General features: G+C 36.7%; 1 protein-coding gene across 1 annotated transcript; it reads left to right on the top strand.

Moving 5' to 3' along the window:
* Positions 1-18906: 18906 nt before the first annotated feature.
* LOC141401661 (C-type lectin 37Db-like) lies at positions 18907-19875 on the top strand. The gene is made up of 3 exons (XM_073981999.1): positions 18907-19062; positions 19133-19206; positions 19275-19875. Exons 1-3 carry the CDS (start codon positions 18948-18950, stop codon positions 19641-19643), a joined length of 558 nt encoding a protein of 185 aa, XP_073838100.1. The 5' UTR covers positions 18907-18947; the 3' UTR covers positions 19644-19875.
* The last annotated feature ends 5138 nt before the right edge of the window (positions 19876-25013 follow it).

The raw sequence follows: 25013 nt of genomic DNA, 5'->3' as shown, positions 1-25013 counted from the left end.
TCAGTCATAAAAAATTGCGCATATTTGCGCCATTCCGAAAAAATCTAATTTTTCTCAACTAAAATATGAAATATTTTTATATGGAATTGCAAGGTTTACCCACACTAAATTTTGTTCCGCCTTATAACCGGGACTCTTATTTATCAGACTAAACCAACACCTATCAAATATGTTTGCATTATTCAGAAACATTCACGGCTTTTCTCATGTGAATTGAGAAAAAAATAATTTAAGTTAGTTTCAAAAAATAAAATTTAGAATGAAATATATGTATATGGGACTATATAAACATCTGTACCGATTTGTTTGAAAATGGTTTTTTAGGCTAGTTCAGGTTGCATGTGTAAAATTTCAGTGATTTTGGTGCATTTTTATCTCATATCAGATGGGAATATATATGGAAGCTGCATCCAAATCTGGACCGATTTTCATTATTTTCTATAGTATTAATCCTGGTACAGAAGATATGCTTTGTGCAAAATGTTATATCAATCCGACAATAAATGAGCTTTCTAGGGCTTTTGATCAACTTTTAATACCAATTTCCCCTCTGTGCGACTGATACTTTTTTACTTGTTTTATTTTATGTTTCAAAATTTAAAGTAAAAGAATTATTTTATTTTGACCAAATATAATTGTTGATGTTATAATTTGTTGCGCCAAAGTGCGCTGACAAACCAAACACTCTAATTTGCCGTAATAATTTTCGGCAAATACAAATTCGTATTTAGTATCTTCATTCATTTTTTCAGTGTACGTATATAAATTCATAGACAAAATCGAAAACAGAACCTTCCTCATTGAATGTTCAATAGAGACTGATTGATCTAAACTCATAATTTCCTTCCGCAATATTTTATTATTCCATGGAAGACTAAGTCTAAATTTCAATCATTTCGGTAGTTTATTGACCCTGCAACCTTCAAAATAGCGAATATCGGGAGGTACCGTTCTATAGGAGCTACATGAAGACTTTGAACTATACCGACAAATGTCAGGTGAAAATTTGTATATCCCCAACGAAGACTTAATACCAAATTTCGGAGTGATAATGAGAATACAACCTTCAAAATACCGAAAATCGGGAGGTACCTTGCGATGGGGGCTATATCAGAACTTGGACCGATATAGACCATTCTCAATACCAAAACAAAATTATAAAGCTTTTTCTTCAAAAATTATATCGACTTAGAATTTTATGTCGATCAAAATGATATACATATACTTTATAGGGTCTCCGATGAATATTTCAATGTGTTACAAACGGGTTGCCACCGTGGTGCAATGGTATGCACATTCGTCGTGGGTTCGATTCCCCGCCCAGGCAACTTGAAAAATGTTCAACTGTGACAAAATACCCCTCAGTAATGTTGGCGACATTTCCGTTCGGACTCGGCGATAAACTGTAGGTCCCATATCATTGAGCTAATATGAATCGGGGTGCACTCATTGATATGAGGGAAGTCTCCCTTGTCCCGCATGGGATGTTTGTGAAAAAATTACTATTATATATTACAAACGGAATGATAAATTTAATTATATCCTCCATATTACTTAAATAAAACCTCAAAATACTGTACAGATGACTATTTGCTGTGATGACTGTATTCTTGAATTTATTAATATTATTATTATTATTAATATAAGATATATTAATATGCAAATGTTGGTAGGCCAAAACGTATAAAAGGCCAACAATTTATTTGAATTATTAACAGTTCGTTTATAACAAGCAATAATAATGTTGGCTCATACTTGGAAGCTGTTTCTTCTCATCCTGGTGCTGACATTTCTCGTCTACCCGCCAAATATATTAGCTCGCAGGCAAAACACGATATATAATCGAATACTAAGCGGTTCTGTGGGTGAATCGGGTGGAATTTATAAAGTACCGCTAAATTGTCGGGGATTTGTCTGTGGAGGTGATTCGGAAAGACACAAAAATATTTTTAAACATATATGGCACTGAAAGGATGTAGGGAGGGGTTCTTAACATCATCAGCAGTTGCATTGCGAAATTAACGAACTTGAAGTATGACAACTAAACATAGTCGACTTTAGAGAACCCCCTTGCAAACATAGATTAAGCGTCGGCCTTGTCTTTAGGTCGCGATAAAAATCAAATTGGGCTTGGATGTGAACATTTTAGTTGTTTAAAGATAATATAATATTGCAAAAAAACATCGTAATTTTTACTTTATTTAATTTTTGAACCTGTTATATAAAAATAAATTGAATATTCTTATGGTATTTTAAACAAAGTGTTTGAATAAAGAAAAAAATATTATCAAATTTACCTAAGGGGGTAAAGAAAGACGATAAAGTCAGTAAGACGAAATTCAGAAGTGATTTAAAAATTGAACACAAGTTTCATCATAATGGGGATTGAGCAATAGGGATTGCAGTGGAGCAACTAGCCAATACCAAGGCCAATGACCAAAGGATTCTGAAATTTGGAATGAAGGTCACCAATAGGTCACCAATAGAGATTTTGAACGGTTGTAGCTATTTTGAAATTAGGTATGGGAATCAAGTTTGGGAAGTGGTGTTATTATAAGGAAATGGTTTTGAAAGTTCGTACTTATATGTACGAGAAGTACTAAATGGTACTAAATTTGGTACAATTTGGATTTGGGTGACCGGACAGAGCTGGAATCCTGAAATTTGGAATTAAATTACTTTTGGAGTGTAGTATTGAAATAGTTTTGGAAATTCATACTAATAGATACGGAAAGTACTAAATTTGGTACGATTAAGATTTGGTTGAACGGATAGGGAAATTCGTATTTATGGGTACGGAAAGTACTAAATGGTACCTAATTTGGAACAAAGTGGATTTGGGTGAACGGATAGGGATGAAATCCTGAAAAGTGGAATTAAGATTACTGTTGGAGTGTAAGATTTAGGAAGTTTTGGAAAATCGTACTTATGGGTAGGTAAAGTACTAAATTTGGTATAATTTGGATTTGGGTGAACAGATAGAGCTGGAATCCTAAAAAATTTGGATATTGGAGTGCAGGATTGAGGTACTCTTGGAAATTCGTACTTATGGGTACGAAAAGTACTAAATGGTACTAAATTTGGTACAATTTGGATTTGGGTGAACGGATAGAGCTGGAATCCTGATATTTGAAATTAAGATTACTGTTGGAGTGTAGGTTTGAGGTGGTTTTGGAAATTCGTACCTACATACCAGGGACGTACGCAGGGGGGGGGGGGCACAGGGGGCCCGGGCCCCCCCGAAATGGTTTGGTCCGCTACAATTTTTTGAGCTACTTTAACAAATTATTATATATACGTTTTTTCTCTAAAATAATTTTTAGTTTTGGAATTTTCAAATGAAAACTTTGTTTGAGAGAAACTTCCAGTGAAATCTGAATTACTTCTTTATGCACTGTCATTTCATCATTAAATAATAAAGGGTTGCGGAATTTTGTCTTGAGGTTTTAAGCTCATTCTGTATTCAAAAAATTACTAGCTCAGTTTTCCGTGGAGTATATCTCGTTTTACTGTCTTAATCAAAAATTTATATTTCTATTTTAGATAAATTTGTTTCTAAATACATAGTAGGAGAAAATAATGGAGAAAACAGTATTGTTGTGCGTCATAAAATGCTAATATCTGCTATATGTAGCATATCCACCTGAATTTTTTCCTATCACTAACAAAGTTGAAAGAAATCATTTCGTTTACGAAAATTAATGCTCAAATATTGGTGAAATGCTATTAAAATCTGCTGTAATTTTTATTGGATATTGTACCCTCATCTGTTTTGACGAAATCCGCTTCAAACAATTTGGAGTCGATTTAGTGCAGTTCGTCCGTCTGTCTGGCTCGAGCGCATGGCTCCGTTCGAGAGTTAGGATCTGGTCCAAATTTTAGACCTCGCAATATTTTGTCCAAACTTTATGTCATATCGATCCACCCACAAGACTTCAAAATGTTTCGCTAAAATGGTGTCCACAAAAACTCTCGAAGGTCCAAATCTGTTCACTTCAGGAGTGAACGAAAAAATTTCAAATATCCGATTTCACCGAAACAAGCTAAAATTACTTCCAGACGTACATATATTAAGAGGGTCTATATGGGACAACATCTTCAGATACCTCCCTCACAAAAGTTCAACATAAGTGCAGTTTAAGGCCTGCTCGAGGATCCATTGAACATTTTGACCAATGGTACTGTTTTCAGTCTTGTTTACAACCCTTCTGTTTTTCGTGGGTAAGTCCACGATTTCTGACCCAAAAGCTCTAAATCTTACGGTGACTAACTAAAATGAAAGCTTGACATGATAATTACCAAAAGGAATGACTTCCAACATTAGGTCCACTTTCCAAATTGTCTATATCGGTCCCTTCTTTCAGGTATCTTCTCCACAAAAGTGCAACACTTTTGCATTTTTATGTGGCCAGGGCCACAATTGTGAAGTTATATACCCCAAATGTTTCGAAGGCCACGAAATTCTGAAACTTTTAGACTAAACAATTTTTAGGAAAATTATTTGGTTATGTGTATATCTTTGTCGGCAAACTCAACTGATACATTTTTACTGGTTTTCAAGAAAATAAAAGTTATTAGAAGAGAAGCCGATATAACTGATGAGCTGCCTAAACCAACAGCGAAACCAGGTCACATAATTTGGTGGTTGTGTGGGTTCGAATCTTCGGGTTTCCTTTATCACTTGCAAAAATCTACGATAATCAAGCTCAACTCCAACTAGAAAATTTAAAAAATTAATATTATCTTCGCCCTAACAGGCAAAATTTCTAAATAAAACACCAGCTGAGACTGGCTGGGACTGGAACCCACGTCGTCGAAACACACACGAAAAATGTTATCACGACGTGTTAGCTTTATTATCCAAACTCATAACTTCCAAAGGCTGCTCTATAAAGCGTTTGTCATGGAAACAAGTAAAAACGGTGTTAAGTTCGGCCGGGCCGAACTTGTTATACCCTCCACCACAAGTTGTATTGAAGTAAAATGGAATAATTAGTTTCCTTTCGTGTATGAAGAAGACTTAATACTAAATTTCAGCAATTTCGGTAAAACAATGTGAGGCACCATTCTATATGGGTTATTTCAAAACGTCGATCTATACCGACAAATTTCTGACGGAAAGTTTTTAGGCGCAAAGAAGACTTAATACCAAATTTCCTATATTTCGGTAAGAAAATGTGACTAAAACTTAAAAAAATACCGAAAATCAAGAAGTACGCTTCTAATACTCTTCTGGAATATTTTATAACTCTTGGAAGACGAAATAACGAATTTCAGCCATTTCGGTTGGATATTGACGTCACAATCTTCAGTATTACGAAAATCGGGAGGTACCGTTCTATGGGGGCTATATCGAAACGTGGACCTATACCGACGAATGTTAGTCAGAAATGGGGCAATACGAATGCGTGGACCTGTACAGACATATTTCTGACGAACAGTTTTATATCACATTGAAGACTAAATACCAAATTTCAGCCATTTTGGTGGAATATTGAAGACACAACCTTCAAAATATGAAAAATCGGGAGGTACCTTTCCATGGGGGCTATATGAAGGCGTGGACCTATACCGACAAACTTAAAGGGGAGTTTGAGTACCCCCAACGAAGTCTAAATACTAAATTTCAGCCATTTCGGTGTGATAATGAAGCTAAAACCTTCAAAATACCGAAAATCGGGAGGTACCGTTCTATGGGGGCTATATGAAGGTGTGGACCGATACCAACAAAATTCTGGGGGAAAGTTGTATACCCCTAAAGAAGACTACGTACCAAATTTCAGCCATTTTGGTAGGATAATGAAGCTAAAATCTTAAAAATACCGAAAATCGGGAGGTACCGTTCTATGGGGGCTATATGAAGGTGTGGACCGATACCGACAAAATTCTGGGAGAGAGTTTTATACCCCTAAGGAAGACTACGAACCAAATTTAAGCCATTTTGGTAGGATAATGAAGCTAAAACCTTAAAAATACCGAAAATCGGGAGGTACCGCTCTATGGGGGCTATATGAAGGTGTGGACCGATACCAACAAAATTCTAAGGGAAAGTTTTATACCCCTAAAGAAGACCACGTACCAAATTTCAGCCATTTTGGTAGGATAATGAAGCTAAAACCTTCAAAATATCGAAAATCGGGAGGTACCGTTCTATGGGGGCTATATGAAGGTGTGGACCGATACCAACAAAATTCTAGGGGAAAGTTGTATACCCCTAAAGAAGACTACGTACCCAATTTCAGCCTTTTTGGTAGGATAATGAAGCTAAAACCTTAAAAATACCGAAAATCGGGAGGTACCGTTCTATGGGGGCTATATGAAGGTGTGGACCGATACCAACAAAATTCTGGGGGAAAGTTTTATACCCTTAAAGAAGACTACGTACCAAATTTCAGCCATTTTGGTAGGATAATGAAGCTAGAACCTTAAAAATACCGAAAATCGGAAGGTACCGTTCTATGGGGGCTATATGAATGCGTTTACCGATACTAACAAAATTCTAAGGGAAAGTTTTATACCCCTAAAGAAGACTACGTACCAAATTTCAGCCATTTTGGTAGGATAATGAAGCTAAAACCTTCAAAATACCGAAAATCGGGAGGTACCGTTCTATGGGGGCTATATAAAGGTGTGGACCGATACCAACAAAATTCTGGGGGAAAGTTGTATACCCCTAAGGAAGACTACGTACCAAATTTCAGCCATTTTGGTAGGATAATGAAGCTAAAACCTTAAAAATACCGAAAATCGGGAGGTACCGTTCTATGGGGGCTATATGAAGGTGTGGACCGATACCGACAAAATTCTGGGGGAAAGTTTTATACCCCTAAAGAAGACTACGTACCAAATTTCAGCCATTTTGGTAGGATAATGAAGCTAAAACCTTAAAAATACCGAAAATCGGGAGGTACCGTTCTATGGGGGCTATATCAAAACGTGGACCGATATATCCCATTTTCAATACCAACCATCCTGCAAGTAATCAAAACTTCTGTACCAAATTTTGACTCTCTATCTTTAAAATTGCGAGCTGTATCTTGATTTCAACAGACAGACAGACGGACGGACTGACGGACGGACGGACGGACGGACAGACGGACATGGTCAAATCGACATAGAATTTTATGCTGATCAATAATATATATACTTTATAGGGTCTCCGACGAATATTTCGATGTGTTACAAACGGAATGACAAATTTAATTATACCCTCCATATGGTGGAGGGTATAATTATGCATTTTTATAAGTTTGCCTCCGCTGTGCCGACAAAAGTGATCAATCATTGGACATATTCCTTGCAAAGGTTTTTAATGTCATCGAGACCATAAACATCTACTCGAACTACTAAAATAGAAATAAGCCGGAATTACAACCATTGCGGTATTTGATGGAGTTTTTCGACATAACCTATTTTGTCAGGACTTAGATAAAATTTTGCCGAGCTTTTTACAGAGGATTTTTTGACCATCCAAAGCCTTAATATTTGTTTCGTAGTCTCAAACAGTACTGTGAGTAGGATTCGGAGTCTATGAGTCGTAGTTTGTATCGCCCCACAGAGGGGAAACATATACCTAAAGTTGCTCAAAACTCAAAATATGAAAATCGTTTTTTATGAAAAAAATGTTGATAAACGGCAACCAGACTCTTTTCTACATTTGCTATAGCCATCCTCGACTTTGTAAGATTAACCAATCCAATGCGGCAGTCGATTGAACTCAGCCATACTGAAAACAAAAAGTAAATTTTCGAAAACTAAGAAATTAGGTGAACATTAAAATGACATTATTTTCGCGAAAATTTACATTTTTTCAAGATTTATTGTTTTTGTACAGTCTCCGAACAAGATTAGCATTTAAAATTTTCAGATTGATTTTACATCTTTGTTCTTTAATAATGGTGATACATATCCTCTTTATGAAAATTTTTTATGATAATTTTTAAGATTACTACAATTTCAATAGTGAAAAAGTCTATTTCCCCGTCGTTTCCCGACCATAGTTTCTTCTAATGTTTTATGCGCTTGATTCTCAAATATCAGATTCAATCATAAAAAATTGCGCAAATTTGCGCCATTCCGAAAAAATCTAATTTTTCTTAACTAAAATAGGAAATATTTTTTTTATGGAATTGCAAGGTTTACTCACACTAAATTTTGTTCCGCCTTATAACCGTGGCTCTTATTTATCTGACTAAACCAACACCTATCAAATATGTTTGCATTATTCAGAAACATTCGCGGCTTTTCTCATGTGAATTGAGAAAAATTTAATTTAAGTTAGTTTCAAAAAATAAAATTTGAATGAAATATATTTATATGGGACTATATATAGATCTGTACCGATTTGTTTGAAAATTGGCTCAATGTTTTTTTATGCTAGTTCAGGTTGCATGTGTCAAATTTCAGTGATTTTGGTGAATTTTTATCTCATATCAGATGCGAATATATATGGAAGCTGCATCCAAATCTGGGCCGATTTTCATTATTTTCTATAGGATTAATCCTGGTACAGAAGATATGCTTTGTGCAAAATTTTACATCAATCCGACTGTAAATGAGCTTTCTAGGGCTTTTGATCAACTTTTAACACACATTTCCCCTCTGTGCGCCCGACTCCTGATAAAAATGTTTTCTTTTTTTCTTAATGTAATAATCTGAATTTTTTAGTTGGCTTGCACGAACTTTATCACATCTTTTAAAATATAATCTTTTGGTATTTTTCTGACATAAAAGATTATTTGAATTGATTATCTTCAATAAGGCAAAAAGAATATTATTTCCTTACAATATCCAGCTTTGAAAAAAAGGAAATATGCGATACAAGTCTAATCTCGTATTCTGGTTATTTTTCTTTTTGGAGGTATTTATTTCAATTAATTAATTGGTGGTATACAAATAACATTAAAAGTTTTTTGAGATAGATCTTTTTGTCAGAATCGGTCCTCGTGGTCAAAATTAAGCTCAATTGAAAACTTAATATGGAAAAATAGTACAAAACTTTTTAAATGTGTGATATCTGGATAAATGTGTGATATCTGGGTGACGTAGGGGATGGAAGATACCAAGGAACGGTCCTGACCGGTTTTAACATGGCAAAGCCCAGGATTTATCTTGGTCCCTCTTTCATCCCAAGTGGACACTGACCTCCCCGTGGTGTCACCTGGGGAACTGCCTTTTACACCCGTTAAAGGTAGTGAGCTAACATGTGCCGCGCGTTCAACCATAAGAACGTTAAAAACTTGGGTCCCCTAGAAAAAACAGCCTACTATGAAAAAACGAAAGAAAAGAAAAACAAACACCTCTAAAGTTGACGAACCCCGCAAACGTTTTAAGGACCATGATCTGCGAATCTGCACCTGGAATGTTGGCACTCTTTATAGAGAAGGTGCAGTCTTCGCATTGGCAGACGTACTTGAAAAGTACAAGACCGATATTACTGCCATACAGGAAATACGATGGATTGGGAAAGGCGTCACAACAACACCTAAAGGTGACGCACTGTATTATAGCTGCCATGACGTAAAGCATGAGTTTGGTTGTGGATTCGTAGTTAGTCGGAGACTAAAACATCTTGTATCCAGCTTCACCCCAGTGAATGAAAGACTTGCTGCAATTCGAATAAAAGCTAAATTCTTCAATATCAGCTTTATTTGCGCTCATGCTCCCACTGAAGAAAAGGACGAACAGACCAAAGATATATTTTACGAGCGCTTAGAAGAAACATATGACCGTTGCCCTGCCCATGACATTAAAATCATTCTAGGCGATTTTAATGCCAAAATTGGAAAGGAGAATATCTTTGGCCCAACAGTCGGGAAATTCAGTCTCCACAGTGAAACATCTGACAATGGTATGAGACTGATAGACTTTGCAGCTGCAAAAAACATGGTAGTTAGCAGTACCAGATTTAATCATCTCGATATTCATAAGGGCACCTGGCTGTCTCCAGATCAGAAAACAAGAAACCAAATTGATCATGTTGTGATAGATGGAAGACATTCATCGAGCGTGTTGGATGTACGATCGTTCCGAGGCGCAAACATTGATTCGGACCACTACCTTGTTGCAGCAAAGGTACGCACCCGCTTAAACGTAGCAAACAAAGTACGAACAGACACAACACGAAAGTTAGACATCGGTAAGCTGCAATCACAACAGATAGCCACAGCATATTCCACTCAACTAGCCCAATTGCTTAATCAAAGCCCTCCTCATCCCGATAACATATCAGCGCAATGGAAAAGCATTGCCCACTCCATGCAAGCAGCCGCAAAATCCATACTTGGATACCAGAGACCTCCACCAAGGAATCCATGGTATGATGAGGAGTGTCGTGCTGCCACCGAAGAGAAAAATGCGGCATATAAGGCTACTTTACAATCCGTAGCAACGCGTAGCGCACGAGAGAGATACAGGGAGAAAAGGAGAGAGGAGAAACGTCTTTTCCGCAGGAAAAAGAGAGAGATGGAAAAGCGGGAGTGTGAAAAAATCGAGATGTACAGGAGCCAGAATGAAGTCCGAAAATTCTACCAAAGAGTCAAGCATCAAACTGATGGCTTTGGTACAGGCACATCCTCCTGTAGAGACCAGCAAGGTAATTTGGTAACTGATACAGATAGTGTACTCAGGATATGGAAAGAACATTTTTCAAATCTGTTGGTATCCAATAGCAGCGAAGACGACGAAGATACCACAGTCCCAATCCCAGAAGATGGTATTGAATGCATACCGCCCAGCCAAGATGAGGTAAAGACAGCAATAAATCGGCTGAAGAATAATAAGGCAGCAGGGGCCGATGGCTTACCAGACGAGCTGTTCAAAACCGGAGGCGACACGCTGATAAGGTGTATTCATCAGCTAGTTAGCACCATCTGGCAGGAAGAACGAGTACCCGACGATTGGAACCTGAGTATCCTGTGCCCCGTCCACAAGAAGGGAGATAAGACTGTATGCTCTAACTATAGGGGCATAAGTCTACTCCCTATTGCCTACAAGATCGTGTCAGGGATATTGTGCGAACGACTAAAGCCAATGGTCAACGAGATTATTGGACCATACCAATGCGGCTTTAGACCTGGCAAGTCCACCATTGGCCAGATATTTACCCTGCGGCAAATCCTGGAGAAGACCCAAGAGATGCAGATCGACACTTACCACCTTTTTGTCGATTATAAAGCAGCCTTCGACAGCCCGCTGCGCTCAAAGGTATTCCAAGCCATGTCTGAATTTGGTATTCCCGCAAAGCTCATCCGGCTTTGTAAAATGACTTTAACTGACACGAGGTCCTCAGTTAAAATAGGAAAGAACCTCTCCGAAGAATTTGGTACCAAAAGAGGTTTCAGACAAGGAGACAGCCTTTCGTGTGATCTCTTTAACATCCTGCTAGAAAAGGTTATACGAGAGGCAAACGTCAAAAGAAGTGGCACAATCTACACCAATAGTCACATGTTACTTGCTTATGCTGATGATATAGACATCATGGGTCGATCAGTAAAAGAAGTAACTGATACCTTTATAAAGGTCGAAGGAGAATCTGCTAAAGTGGGTCTGGCGGTAAACGGTGAGAAGACCAAGTTGATGGTGTGGACGCGCAATGCGTCCATTGAGCTCGGACCGACTGTGGAAGTTGGTTCCTATAATATTGAGGTAGTAAAAGACTTCGTCTACCTCGGCACCTCCGTCAACACAACAAACGACATCAGTTGTGAAATAAAAAGAAGAATTGTATTGGCCAACAGATGCTACTTTGGATTAAGTAAGCAGTTTAAAAACAAAGCCACATCTCGTCAAACAAAAATAACGCTCTACAAAACACTGATACTACCCGTGCTGATGTATGGCTCCGAAGCCTGGGTACTTGCGCAAGCAGACATGGCAGTGCTTGGTGTGTTTGAGAGAAAAATTCTTCGAAAGATCTACGGACCAATCTGCGTTGACGGTGAATATCGACGTCGCATGAACCACGAGCTGTATCTGCTATACAACGACATCAATATTGTTAAACGTATCGAGATGCAGCGATTGCGTTGGCTAGGCCATATCATAAGAATGAGCGATGATGAACCCGCTAAAAAGGCGTATGAATACATGCCACATGGCGGTGCACGCAGAATTGGCAGGCCAAGGAATAGATGGCGCAAACAAGTGGATGATGAGATGATAAGGCGCGGTATTCCAGAGTGCAAAGCAACAAATAGAGAGGGATGGAAATCTCTTCTTAGTTCGGCCTATAGAACAAATGTTCTGTAATGGGCCAGCTAAGTAAGTAAGTAAGTAAGATATCTGGATATGTAGTTTAAAGAAGAAGCAAAGGCGTAATGTTCCGGCCGAACTGTTTATATCCTCCACAACATTAAAACATTGTTCGATATATTCACGAATACAATCCCTATATTCAATCGTGGATCTATTTTGACCATTTTCTGCATGGAGGTTCACCCACCAAAAGGATTTCCTAAACCCATATTACAGACGATATTTTTGAAAATTCTAAATACTGAACATTTTTCTATACCGAAAACGTGGACTTATATATTAGCAATTCCCTGTGGAAATAAGAACCCAAAATCCCAAATAAAAGCTAATGTGGTTGAAAATTCCGGGATACACCAAAACGAAAACATATATGGGAAATATTCATATGAAAGATTTTTTAGTTATTGCGTCAATTCTGTTAGTGTTAAAAATATCAAAATACCAGACGGAACTTTTGTATGGGGACTATATCGAACTTGGTCGATATGGTTCATTTTCAATTCTAAACATCCAAACACTAATACACTCTGTTCCAAATTTCAAAATTGTATCTAAAATATTGTGAACTCTCTCTATTGAATTTATATCACCAATATTTTTGAAAATTTAACATAGCTGAAGCCAAGGTTTACCCTTTTAGAATACGCGACTTGTGATTGTATATTATACAAATTAAATATTTTTGGATAAAATGAAATGTTTTTGGACGTGGCAAAAAATATTGGCCTTAAAAGATAATTTGCGTGGAAGCTGTGGCTATATTTATATTAAAAAATGGGTAAAAATGGGTTGAAGCCACCATGTCTTTTTTTGTTTTCTCTCGATTTGTGAGTAAACCACACTTCTCCCGATTTTCCTGTCAAAGTAAAAGTAGAAGCAAACTAAATAAGGATCATCTTATTAATGTGTTACTTTTCAAAATTTGAACTGCTTCTGCCATTAAATGATGCTGACATTTTGAAGCCAAATTTACAGTGTTTTTTTTAAATTTACTTATAACTTCATTCCGCAAACAGGTTTTTCAAAAAATCATATACAGGATTGTAGTACTTGCGATTCTGAGTTGTTTGATACGTATATTGTGAATGTAGTGTGCACAGCTTCATAGAAATCTGCATCCAAATGCGGAAATTTTGTGCGAACATTTTTCTAAAAATCATATTTTTCGGGTCTAATATTTGCAATTGGGTGACGTAGGGGATGGAAGATACCAAGGAACGGTCCTGACCGGTTTTAACTTGGCAAAGCCCAGGATTTATCTTGGTCCCTCTTTCATCTCAAGTGGACACTGACCTCCCCGTGGTGTCACCTGGGGAACTGCCTTTACACCCGTTAAAGGTTGTGAGCTAACATGTGCCGCGCGTTCACCCATAAGAACGTTAAAAACTTGGGTTTGGGCGTCGGGTTAGTAACCCTCCCCTAGAAAAAAACAGCCTACTATGAAAAAATGAAAGAAAAGAAAAACAAACCCCTCTAAAGTTGACGAACCCCGCAAACGTTTTAAGGACCATGATCTGCGAATCTGCACCTGGAATGTTCACACTCTTTATAGAGAAGGTGCAGTCTTCGCATTGGCAGACGTACTTGGAAAGTACAAAGCCGATATTACTGCCATACAGGAAATACGATGGACTGGGAAAGATGTCACAACAACACCTAAAGGTGACGCACTGTATTATAGCTGCCATGACACAAAGCATGAGTTTGGTTGCGGTTTTGTAGTTGGTCGGAGGTTAAAACATCTGGTCTCCAGCTTCACCCCAGTGAATGAAAGACTTGCTACAATTCGATTTAAAGCAAAATTCTTCAACATCAGCTTTATCTGCGCTCATGCCCCAACCGAAGACAAGGACGAACAGACCAAAGATATATTCTACGAGAGCTTAGAAGAAACATATGACCGTTGTCCTGCCCATGACATTAAAATTGTTCTAGGCGATTTTAATGCCAAAATTGGAAAGGAGAATATCTTTGGACAAACAGTTGGGAAATTCAGTCTACATAGTGAAACATCAGACAATGGAATGAGGCTGATAGACTTCGCAGCGGCAAAAAACATGGTAGTTAGCAGTACCAGATTTAAGCATCTCGATATTCATAAGGGCACTTGGCTGTCTCCAGACCAAAGAACAATAAATCAAATTGATCACGTTGTGATAGATGGAAGACATTCATCGAGCGTGTTGGATGTACGATCGTTCCGAGGAGCAAACATAGATTCGGACCATTACCTCGTTGCAGCAAAGATACGTACCCGTCTAAACGTTGCAAGTAAAGCACGGACAGACACAACACGAAAGTTGGACATCGCCAAGCTGCAAACACAACAGATAGCCACAGCATATTCCACTCAACTGACCCAATTGCTTAATGATAGCGCTTTTCGTCCCGATAACATATCAGCACAATGGCAAAATATTGCCCACTCCATGCAAACAGCCGCAAAATCAGTACTTGGATACCAGAGACCTCCACCAAAGAATCCGTGGTATGACCAGGAGTGCCGTGCTGCTACCGAAGAAAAAAATGCGGCATATAGGGCTACTTTACAATCAGTAGCAACGCGTAGCGCACGAGAGAGGTATCGGGAGAAAAGGAGAGAGGAGAAACGTCTTTTCCGCAGGAAAAAGAGAGAAATGGAAAAGAGGGAGTGTGAACAAATGGAGATGTACAGGAGACAGAACGAAGTCCGAAAATTCTACCAAAGAGTGAAGCATCAAACTGATGGCTTTGGTACAGGAATATCCTCCTGTAGAGATCAACAAGGTAATTTGGTAACTGATACAGATAGTGTACTCAGGATATGGAAAGAACATTTTTCCAAACTGTTGGTATCCGATAGCAGTGAAGACGGCGAAGATACCACAGATCCAATCCCAGATGATGGTATTGAATGTATACCGCCCAGCCAAGATGAGGTAAGGACAGCAATAAACCGGCTGAAGAATAATAAGGCGGCAGGAGCAGATGGCCTACCAGCCGAGCTGTTCAAAACCGGAGGCGACACGCTGATAAGGTGTATGCATCAGCTAGTTGGCACCATCTGGCAGGAAGAACGCGTACCCGACGATTGGAACGTGAGCATCCTATGTCCAGTCCACAAGAAGGGTGATAAGACTGTGTGCTCCAATTATAGGGGCATAAGTCTGCTCCCTATTGCATATAAGATAGTATCTGGCATATTGTGTGAGAGACTAAAGCCTATGGTCAATGAAATTATTGGACCCTATCAGTGCGGCTTTAGACCTGGCAAATCCACCATTGACCAGATATTTACCTTGAGACAAATCCTGGAAAAGACCCAAGAAATGCAGATCGACACCTTCCATCTTTTCGTCGATTATAAAGCAGCATTCGACAGCCCTATACGTTCAAAGGTGTTCCAAGCCATGTCTGATTTTGGTATTCCTGCAAAGCTCATTCGACTTTGTAGAATGACATTAACTGAGACGAGATCCTCAGTTAAAATTGGAAAGAACCTCTCCGATGAGTTTACTACCAAAAGAGGTTTCAGACAAGGAGACGGCCTGTCGTGTGATCTATTTAACATCCTACTGGAAAAGGTCATAAGAGACGCGAAGGTCAAAAGAAATGGAACGATATACACGAACAGCCACATGTTACTGGCTTATGCCGACGACATTGACATCATGGGTCGATCGGTAAAGGAAGTAACTGACACCTTTGCAAAAGTCGAAAGAGAATCTGCTAAAGTTGGTCTGGCAGTAAACGGCGTAAAAACCAAGTTGATGGTATCGACGCGTAATATGTCCATAAACACCGCACCATCTGTGAATGTTGGTACCTATAATTTTGAGGTAGTAAAGGACTTCGTCTACCTCGGCACCACCATAAACACAACAAATAACATCAGTTGTGAAATACGAAGAAGAATAGTGTTGGCTAACAGATGCTACTTTGGGCTGAGTAAGCAGTTTAGGAATAAAGCCACCTCTCGTCAAACAAAAATAACACTGTACAAAACACTGATACTACCCGTGCTAATGTATGGTTCCGAAGCATGGGTACTTGCTCAAGCAGATAAGGCAGTGCTTTGTGTGTTTGAGAGAAAAATTCTTCGAAAGATCTACGGGCCAATCTGTGTTGACGGCGAATATCGGCGTCGTATGAACAGCGAGCTGTACCAACTATACAATGACATCAATGTAGTTGAACAAATCGAGATACAACGATTGCGATGGCTAGGCCATGTTATAAGAATGAGTGATGATGAACCCGCTAAAAAGGCGTATAAATACGGGCCGCATGGAGGTTCTCGCAGATCTGGAAGGCCAAAGCTTCGTTGGAGCGAACAAGTGAAACGAGATATCACAAAGCTACATATCCCAGATTGGGAAAATACTGCAGCAAACAGAGAGGATTGGAGATTTTTTCTTAGTTCGGCTTATGGAACAAATGTTCTGTAAAAGGCCAGCTAAGTAAGTAAGTAATATTTGCAATTATCTCTAGAATACCTTCATTGCACATTTTAGTTTTTTACGTTCCGGATCCAATAAATCGTTGCTCGTGAAAATCCATCTACTAAAACGCGAGTTACGAGAAATTCCAAAGTAGAAAAATCACCTAAAATTATTTTTGAAAATATCGCGTGTTTTATCGCGTTTTCTGCGGATCGTTTCCACTGCAATGAAAAAATTAGTGCAGCATCTTCGTTTTAGCGGAAACAGAGATTTGAAAACTTCACTGATGGGAAAGCTACATTCATTTTATCACAAAAGATAGTGTGTGATGCTACATCCACGGTTATTTATTGATCGCCACGGTCTTCATGGTGGACACTGAAATCGGATGCGGACAAAAATTGTATGCACTTTGCGCAAATTAGCGATATTTTATAGGTTTTTTTATGCTACGATGCAGCCGATGCTACATCGTAGCCTCCAAATTAAATTTCCAAAAATATTTACAAATTAAAAGATATGGTCTTGCTGTACATGAAAATCACATGCGGACAAAATGATTTTGATAATTACGCGATTTACACGTATTTTAAAATGCATTTAAATTAAAATGGGTTATGTGACCTCTATTTCCGTTTCAGAAGCCTTGAGATATATCCTCAGCAACCCAATTAAAAAAAAAAAAACTTTTCCATGAATGTCTATAAAGCAAAATCCGTATATTTTAATGGGAGATTTATGCAAAATTAAGAAAGTATTCCTATAGATTTTTCCAAAATTTTATACTACATAATGAATGTGAAAAAATATTTTTTCAAGCAAAAAATTATTTTTTTAACCAAAATATGTGTTTATTTTGGCTGTGACATCGAAACTATAATACCAATCTGTATGATTTTAGTCTCATTTAATTCGCCGTGAAGTTTTGCTTCCATACGATTTTTTTCGTAATTTTATAGCGGGTAAATGGACCTTTATTTTGAAAAAAGTTGACTTACATTCAATAATTTATCATTTCGCAAGTACTGAGTAACATTTAACAAATATTGTGCAATCTACTAACTGAAGCCACTTCCAGATAACTTTTTAGTAGCAATTGCTTGCGGTAAAATAATTAGCGTTTTTATACTGATTTTTTCTTTAAAACGGAAATAAAACCGCCATAACTTTTGTCCGCATCAACAAAAAACTGGCTCGCGAGCGGATTCGTACTGGGAATTTGTTTCTTAACCTATGTACCAAAAATCTTTGATGTAGCGCAAAAAAAAAATTAAAAATTTTTTTGAAATGGAATATGAAATATTTGACAACATTCGTGATATACTTTGTGTCAATATTGCATATAAACCAACTATAAAACGTTTAAAATATCTTTATCTAACGCTACACAACATTTTTAACTTTCATGATTTTTGGTCAAGTTGGGCCCCCCCCCCGAAATGAAATCCTGCGTACGTCCCTGCTTCATACATATGTGTGCGAAAAGTACTAAATGCTACTAAATATGGTATAATTTGGATTTGGGTGAACGTAGATAGCTGGATTCTTGAAATTTGGAATTTAGATTACTGTTGGAGTGTAGGACTGGAATATTTTTGGAAGTTCGTACTTATGGTTACGAAGAGTACAAAATGGTACTAAATTTAGTGCAATTTAGATTTGGGTGAACGGATAGAGGTGGAATTCTTAAAAATCCGGAATTACTGTTGGAGATGGTAATTGAAATTCGTACTTTCATACGAAAAGTATTAATTGTATTATGAATATTATAAGTACTAAATTTGGTACCAGTTTGGTTTTGCATGAAGGGATATGAGTGGAATTTCGAATTGTTGTATGAGGGTTTGTGTTGGTGTTTTGGATAAGAATTTTTTTAAAAGCATACAAAACCGTGCTAATAAAACATGGACTGGAATTTAAAATGTAGGACGCTGTTGAAGTGTAGAGGTCTTTTTTTGAAATTCGAAATTTTTAAAACTTCCCTTAACAAAAACAAAACGATTTTTAACTCTAGCTTTAAAATCAACATGACATGTGGTGTGTTCCACAAAGTTAATGCGAACTAAATACAAAAACCTAAATTATTCACAATAAGAAAATGTTAAAAATAAATACCACAAATTAATTTGAAGATAAGCAAATTCCATCTCAACAAAAAATCCCCCTTATTCTCCCCCACTTGATGAGATCATTGCTTTTGTGTATTATCGGTTTGATTTATTGAAAATATGTAGGTAGATTCAGTTGTGCCGTAGTAATCGACGAGATAAGATGCAAACAAAAATAAGCTGCAGTAGGGCTTTAATGTTTTGCCTCCTGTGTTTCATGGTCTGCCCTTTTGCGACTGGATCACGGACACCAAAAATATCAGCTACCGTATTAGAGGGTAAGGCATAGCAAAATGCTCGGCACAATCAAAAAAAAAAAAAGTATGGTTTTCTTTTTGTTGTTGTCAGGTTATCCCGATGAATTGGAAGTATCGCCATTTACCAGAGTGGGCAAAAAACTATATCACATTGGCCAAAGCAAGGTATGTATCCTTGACATTAGAATGTTTACAGTGAAATTAGTAATTTTTATTCGCTACTTTTTACAAAGGTGTCCTGGTTCAAAGCAAATTTGATTTGCCGAGCTATGGGCGGCTACTTGGCCTCTTTTGACAATCAACAAGAATTCAATGAACTTTCAGAACACTTAAAATCAAATTATCCCACGGATAGATGGTTGTGGATATCAGGATCTGATTTGCATGCTGAAGGGCAATTTTATTATTACAGAACTGGTGAACCAATGAAATATGCTGCCTGGTCATCGGGGCAACCAGACAATGCTGGCGGCAATGAAAATTGTGTTCACTTGTGGTACGGAAATTCCAAATACGAAATGAATGATTTGAGGTGTAACGACGGCGCATTCTATATCTGTGAAGCCGACAAGCCTAGTACAGTTGTGGTTAGTGTGTTTTAGAAATAACGATTCATGGACTGGATTTATACTCTAAGACGATTCAAATTTGTTCGGATTACTACCAAACTCCCGTTGTTGGACAAATGTTTGTTTAAAGGAACTTTGGTAGTAGTTCGAACGAATTTGTATTCGAATCGTGTTCGTGAAACAGGCCGTCAGTTCCAAGTAATTTTATGCAAATGATGAAAGAATTACACACTTAAAAAAAAATAAAGAGATTTTCTAAACATAACTCTTAATATATTTTTATGTGTGCATTTGAGATATTAGGACATCATTAGAATGCCTTCCAAACTCCGTTTAAAGTACCAATAGGACAACAGACTGAATAATAGTCTCAATTTAAAGCAGAATATCCTGCATATCATCCTGAGGCATTTGTTTATGAATACCTGAAGCTTTTGCGTCATGGCGTTAGACAGGGACGTACGCAGGATTTCATTTCGGGGGGGGCCCACCATGACCAAAAATCATGAAATTTTAAAATGTTGGGTAGGGTAACATAACGCTATTTTAAAGGCTTTAATCAATGAAGAGAGAGTTTAAAAAATTTAAAACACAATTTCGAATTTGGTACCGAGTAATATATATTATGTATTAGTTCTTGGATATTTTTTATTGAAAATTACCATATCAGACCACGATCGGGTATGGTTATCGGTATTTGTAAGTTGTACACCACATACACTGTGCGACACGAAAAAATTAACCACATTCTGACACCGCAGCGTGATAGAAGATGAAAAACACTGTGCAACATTTTTAAGGTGATCTTGTGCAAACAATTCGAACTGAGGATTTTTTGAAAGTACAGACCTAAACGACAAGAAACCCTAGTTGGGTTTTGTTGTGTCAGATCCAGCTCGGATTTTATGGCGCCATCTAAACATGGTTAAATATTGAGTTTTTAAAGAAATTCGGGGCTATATCTCTGAAACCAATGAGAATCTTCTTCTGACCTCTGAAGCAAATTTGTAGATAAGGGCAAGAATACAATATTTGAAGAAATAATGAACTCGAAAAACTACATTTATTGCCTCAAATTTCAAAATATATGCAAAAATACCATAATTTTTATATATTTCGCACCGTATCTCCAAAACCGTTAATTTTTTCTGAATATTTTCTTTTGGTAAAATATTCCCTGGAATGTAATGCACAACTCATTTCAGAACATGCCATTGTTGTAAAATGCCTCTATCCCGTTGTTTTCAGTACATTTTTCAACGACGATTTAATAAAAATGTCAATAATGTAGTGAAATCCGAAATGCGAGAATAAACTGTTGGTGTGAACTGTGTTTGAAATACGTGTTGTAAAAGATATGATGCAAAATACCGCTGAAACAACATGAAATAAACATTTTAGAGTTTCAGAATGTTCTAAAGAATTGTTGAGAACTTTATTTGGAAAATTTTTGCAAAAGGTTACTTGGATCAACTCCCAATAGTTCAGCCGATACTGACCAGAATTTCAGTAATTATGTAAAATTGTCTATATTTTATAGATTTTCATGCCCTAGATGGAGTTTTTCTTAAGTGTTTTCTTCAAAAGATAAGTTCTACTAGTTTAGGGCTACAATATTGCTAAAGACAGCAAGGCCAAATTCCTATTCGTTTCTAAGATAAAGGCCTGATAAATGCAAAAAATCGTAGATTTAGCCCGGTTTAGATGAGGCCATAAAATCCGAATTGGATCTGACAGGTCAAAACCCAACTAGGTCCATAGATACCGAACCGTTTAAAGTTTAAGAATAAAATGAACTACAAAAATTTACCTAAGATCTCAGTTAACAACTTCCTAGAACATATGAACATTCTAGGAACGGTCCTTCATGTTCAAAATTCACTAACAATTATATTATGGTTAATACTCAGTTCTGGAAATAACAAACACTCTAGATGAAAATAAGATGAAAGCTACAACTTTGCCTCCACGAGTAAACCAAAATTCTTTACGGTTTAGAAGGTATGAGCCTGACAAAATGGTCCTTTTTGACATCAAGGCCTCAGGTTTTTGGGGGCCCATAACACGTGTCTTCTTATTTTTCGTCTTCCATTACGCTGCGGTGTCAGAATATGGTTAATTTTCCATGACACAAAAAATTACACACAGTCATATGCTTACATTTTGGTATATCTCAGACTTTGTAATATCCGCAATTGCTTTCGCTAGATTTCCAGTATTCGAAGATCTTAATTTAATTTCTAAGAATATTGGCTATAATAAGGATTTTTGAATTTTTTTGGTTGGTTAAATTAGATCTATGTTTTAATGCATATCGAGATATCGCCCTTTTTTAGACCCATTTTTCAAAAAGTATTTAGTGGACAAATCTTTGACGCCCATACATTACATATTAACATCTTATAAACCTTTTAATTGGAATTTCGTATACTTTAATATGTCAAGGTATTTTAATATTTTTCAAGTTATTTCTATAAATTGAATACATCCGACATCGAATAATTCCAATCGAAAATTGTCTACTGCTATTGTGCGGATAACCTTACATAATATTTACCCAAGAAAAAATTTGTAAATCCAAAAATTTTACTTCTTTAACCGAAGTGATTGGAGAATCAAACTAAAAAATATATTTAAAAAAGAAGGCTGCTTTAGCCGGAGTCGGACAATACAGTCTATAAACTCTCAATCCTACCCGTAGTAAGTACTCTTTGAGAGTACGAAACACATGATTGGGCTTTGCCAAAACATGGTCGAATAAATATTTGAGAAAACAAGCAAGTCGTCTTTGTCGCCTGTGTGGATTAATACCTTTACTATCGACAGATCCAAAATCGGCTTCACAGACAATATATTTATCCCCAAAATTTGTATTCTTGGAGTTTACAAAATTTTGTGGCCTTTTTTGGACGTACAGTCGACTCCGCTTTACTGTAAGTCGGTTTACTGAAAAATATCGGATAACTGAAATCGTATTCCTGCACCATTACATTTTTAGGTCAATTTCTCACTATTTACTCCGCATTAGTGAAACTCCGCATAACTGAAAATACCGGATAACTGCAATTGTGTTTTGGCAAAATTTTGGACTTTTCATTGAAATCACTCCGTGTCGTAAAACTCCACCGTTGTGGTTTCAATCTGACAATTTTTTTGTTATTTTGAATAAATTGTATGAAAACGTTAACAAATATTTTGATATCTTGACGAATTTTTGGTCAAAATGCAGTTGTTGTTGCGATCCTTACATGATCTGGTAAAAAGATCTTGAACTAAATAAACTCATTAGAAGAGAGGGAAATGACGTAATGTTTAGTATTGATTTAGATTATTAACATAATTTAAACATTTCTATAACTTGATTTTTCTAATTTTCTTTTTAGTTGTATATGTGGGACAAAAAAGTTTAAAGAATAGGGTAAATGTGAAATCAGATCAAGATAAAAAACTTATGAACATTAGAAAGGAAGTACGACGACAATAAACGAAACGATCACAATTGTAGTGAATTCAAAAAGAAATGTGTTAATGGAAGGACAAAGATCAGGATCACCTAAAAACGCTGAAAATGCTTTACTAATTTTGTTCAGAAATACAACCTAAAAAGGCAACAAGGAAGTCAGTGATTTAGATTTTTGCATTATTTTAATTGGATTAAAATAACGACTCTAGAGGTAACAATTATAGTTGAGTGGCGACGTTATTTAGTTTGGGAGGTACGGAGAAGTACCTATGGTCAACTTATTCGATATTCCAGTTTCAATAGGTCTGTACGATAACTCAAAAGTTTGTACAAATTTGTATAAACTTTTACAAAATGCTGTTCGATCGATAACAAACTTGTTCAATAAAAGAGAACTGAGAAGAACTTGCAAGTAGTTGCAAGAACTTGCAAATACTTTTTACATGCGAAGTTGTCGAACAGGCTTCTTATTTATGTAAATTATGGTGATGTACGTGTCAAATGTATTTTGTTTATTTTTTAACTGTTAAAAACTGTATATGATTGGATTCCCGATTTTTTTACTTTTATTCAAAGTTCGGATAACCGGAAACATTTTCGCTTATGCGAAGTTCGGATAACTGGAAAAAATTGCAGTTATCCGAACTCCGCTTATGCGCAAACTTCGGATAACTGAAACAAATATGCTGATTTTTTTCCGTTTCAGTAAAGCGGAGTCGACTGTATGAACTTTCCGACAAAAATATCAAAACTTTAAGGGTACATATCTTAGCGATTGTGGACGTTTCGAATTATTGCTCATAGCGCAAAAGGAGAGTGTTTCTGAATGTGCCGAATTAGTCCATTAAGCAAGTGTATCTCATTATGAGAGTCATTCCTTTCGACAGTTATCGCGCCCACCAGCCATTTAAGTTGGCCACCGTACATTATGTCAGAAAGAATGGCCAAATGGATATATACGATTTTAGGAAACAATTTAAACTTTTGTGGGGGAGGAACTCGAAGTGGTGGACCAATGTGATTTTAACTAAGTTTGGAAAATATTACGTCATCTAAAATTTGGACCAAGTCTCCAGCTATAGAGGCGGACTGGTCTAAATGCTTGTCTGACCCGGCTTTCATCCAAATATGCAGAAGTAGAAAAGATAAGTATTTTTAAGGAAGTTCGTTGTAATAATATGTATATTAATCTGGTTTTTGAAAGTCTGCAGAGAAACCGAATACGTTTTAATATTAGGAGGCAACAACAATTCGGTTAAAAAAGGATTTTTATTAAATATTTATTTGTATCTGAGAGCTTCTAGAAGACGATAAAATATGTAATCAAATTAAAAAACGAATAGAGGTATCAGATTTCAACAAACCGATGAAATGAAACCCCTACAAACTGAAGGAAAAACTGAGAACAATTATTTCTGCAAACATTTACCATAATACATATTTGACGGAAACTGGACATAAAGTTGTTTATATTATTTCCGTGGTACCCAGTATTACCTCAATGCCATAAAGAATGTGAACAACAAATTTGTCGAAATAAATATATAATTTGTTTTCGATATATAGTCCACGAAAACCCCATTTCATGCACTTCCCTTCCCACAATATTGAACTAGTCATATTTTTTGATACAGGATACCATAAACCTCAAAAATGAACTAGCAAAGATGCAGTGTAGTCATTACGGAGCTCCGAGTTCATTTATTTATTTTTTGGTACTGGAACGATATGGCATAAAGCCGTAATATAGAAAAATTTGAAAATTTCAAGCAAAAAGTTAAAAAATTTCGAACAAAAAAATCGAAATTATTTCTTAAAAAATTTGTTAACGAAGTACATTTTCTGTACAGAAACTTCAGAAAATTTATGTTTTTATTTGAAATATCCAAACATAAAATTATTTTATGAGAAAGAAAAAGCTAATGATCTGTTACAGTAGC

Source organism: Musca autumnalis, unplaced genomic scaffold (genome assembly GCF_047663935.1).
Source record: "Musca autumnalis isolate F117 unplaced genomic scaffold, ASM4766393v1 scaffold_4, whole genome shotgun sequence".
Taxonomy (NCBI): Eukaryota; Metazoa; Arthropoda; class Insecta; order Diptera; family Muscidae; genus Musca; species Musca autumnalis.
The sequence above is the reverse complement of the archived record's forward strand: the minus strand, read 5'-3'. Positions and strand labels throughout refer to the sequence as shown.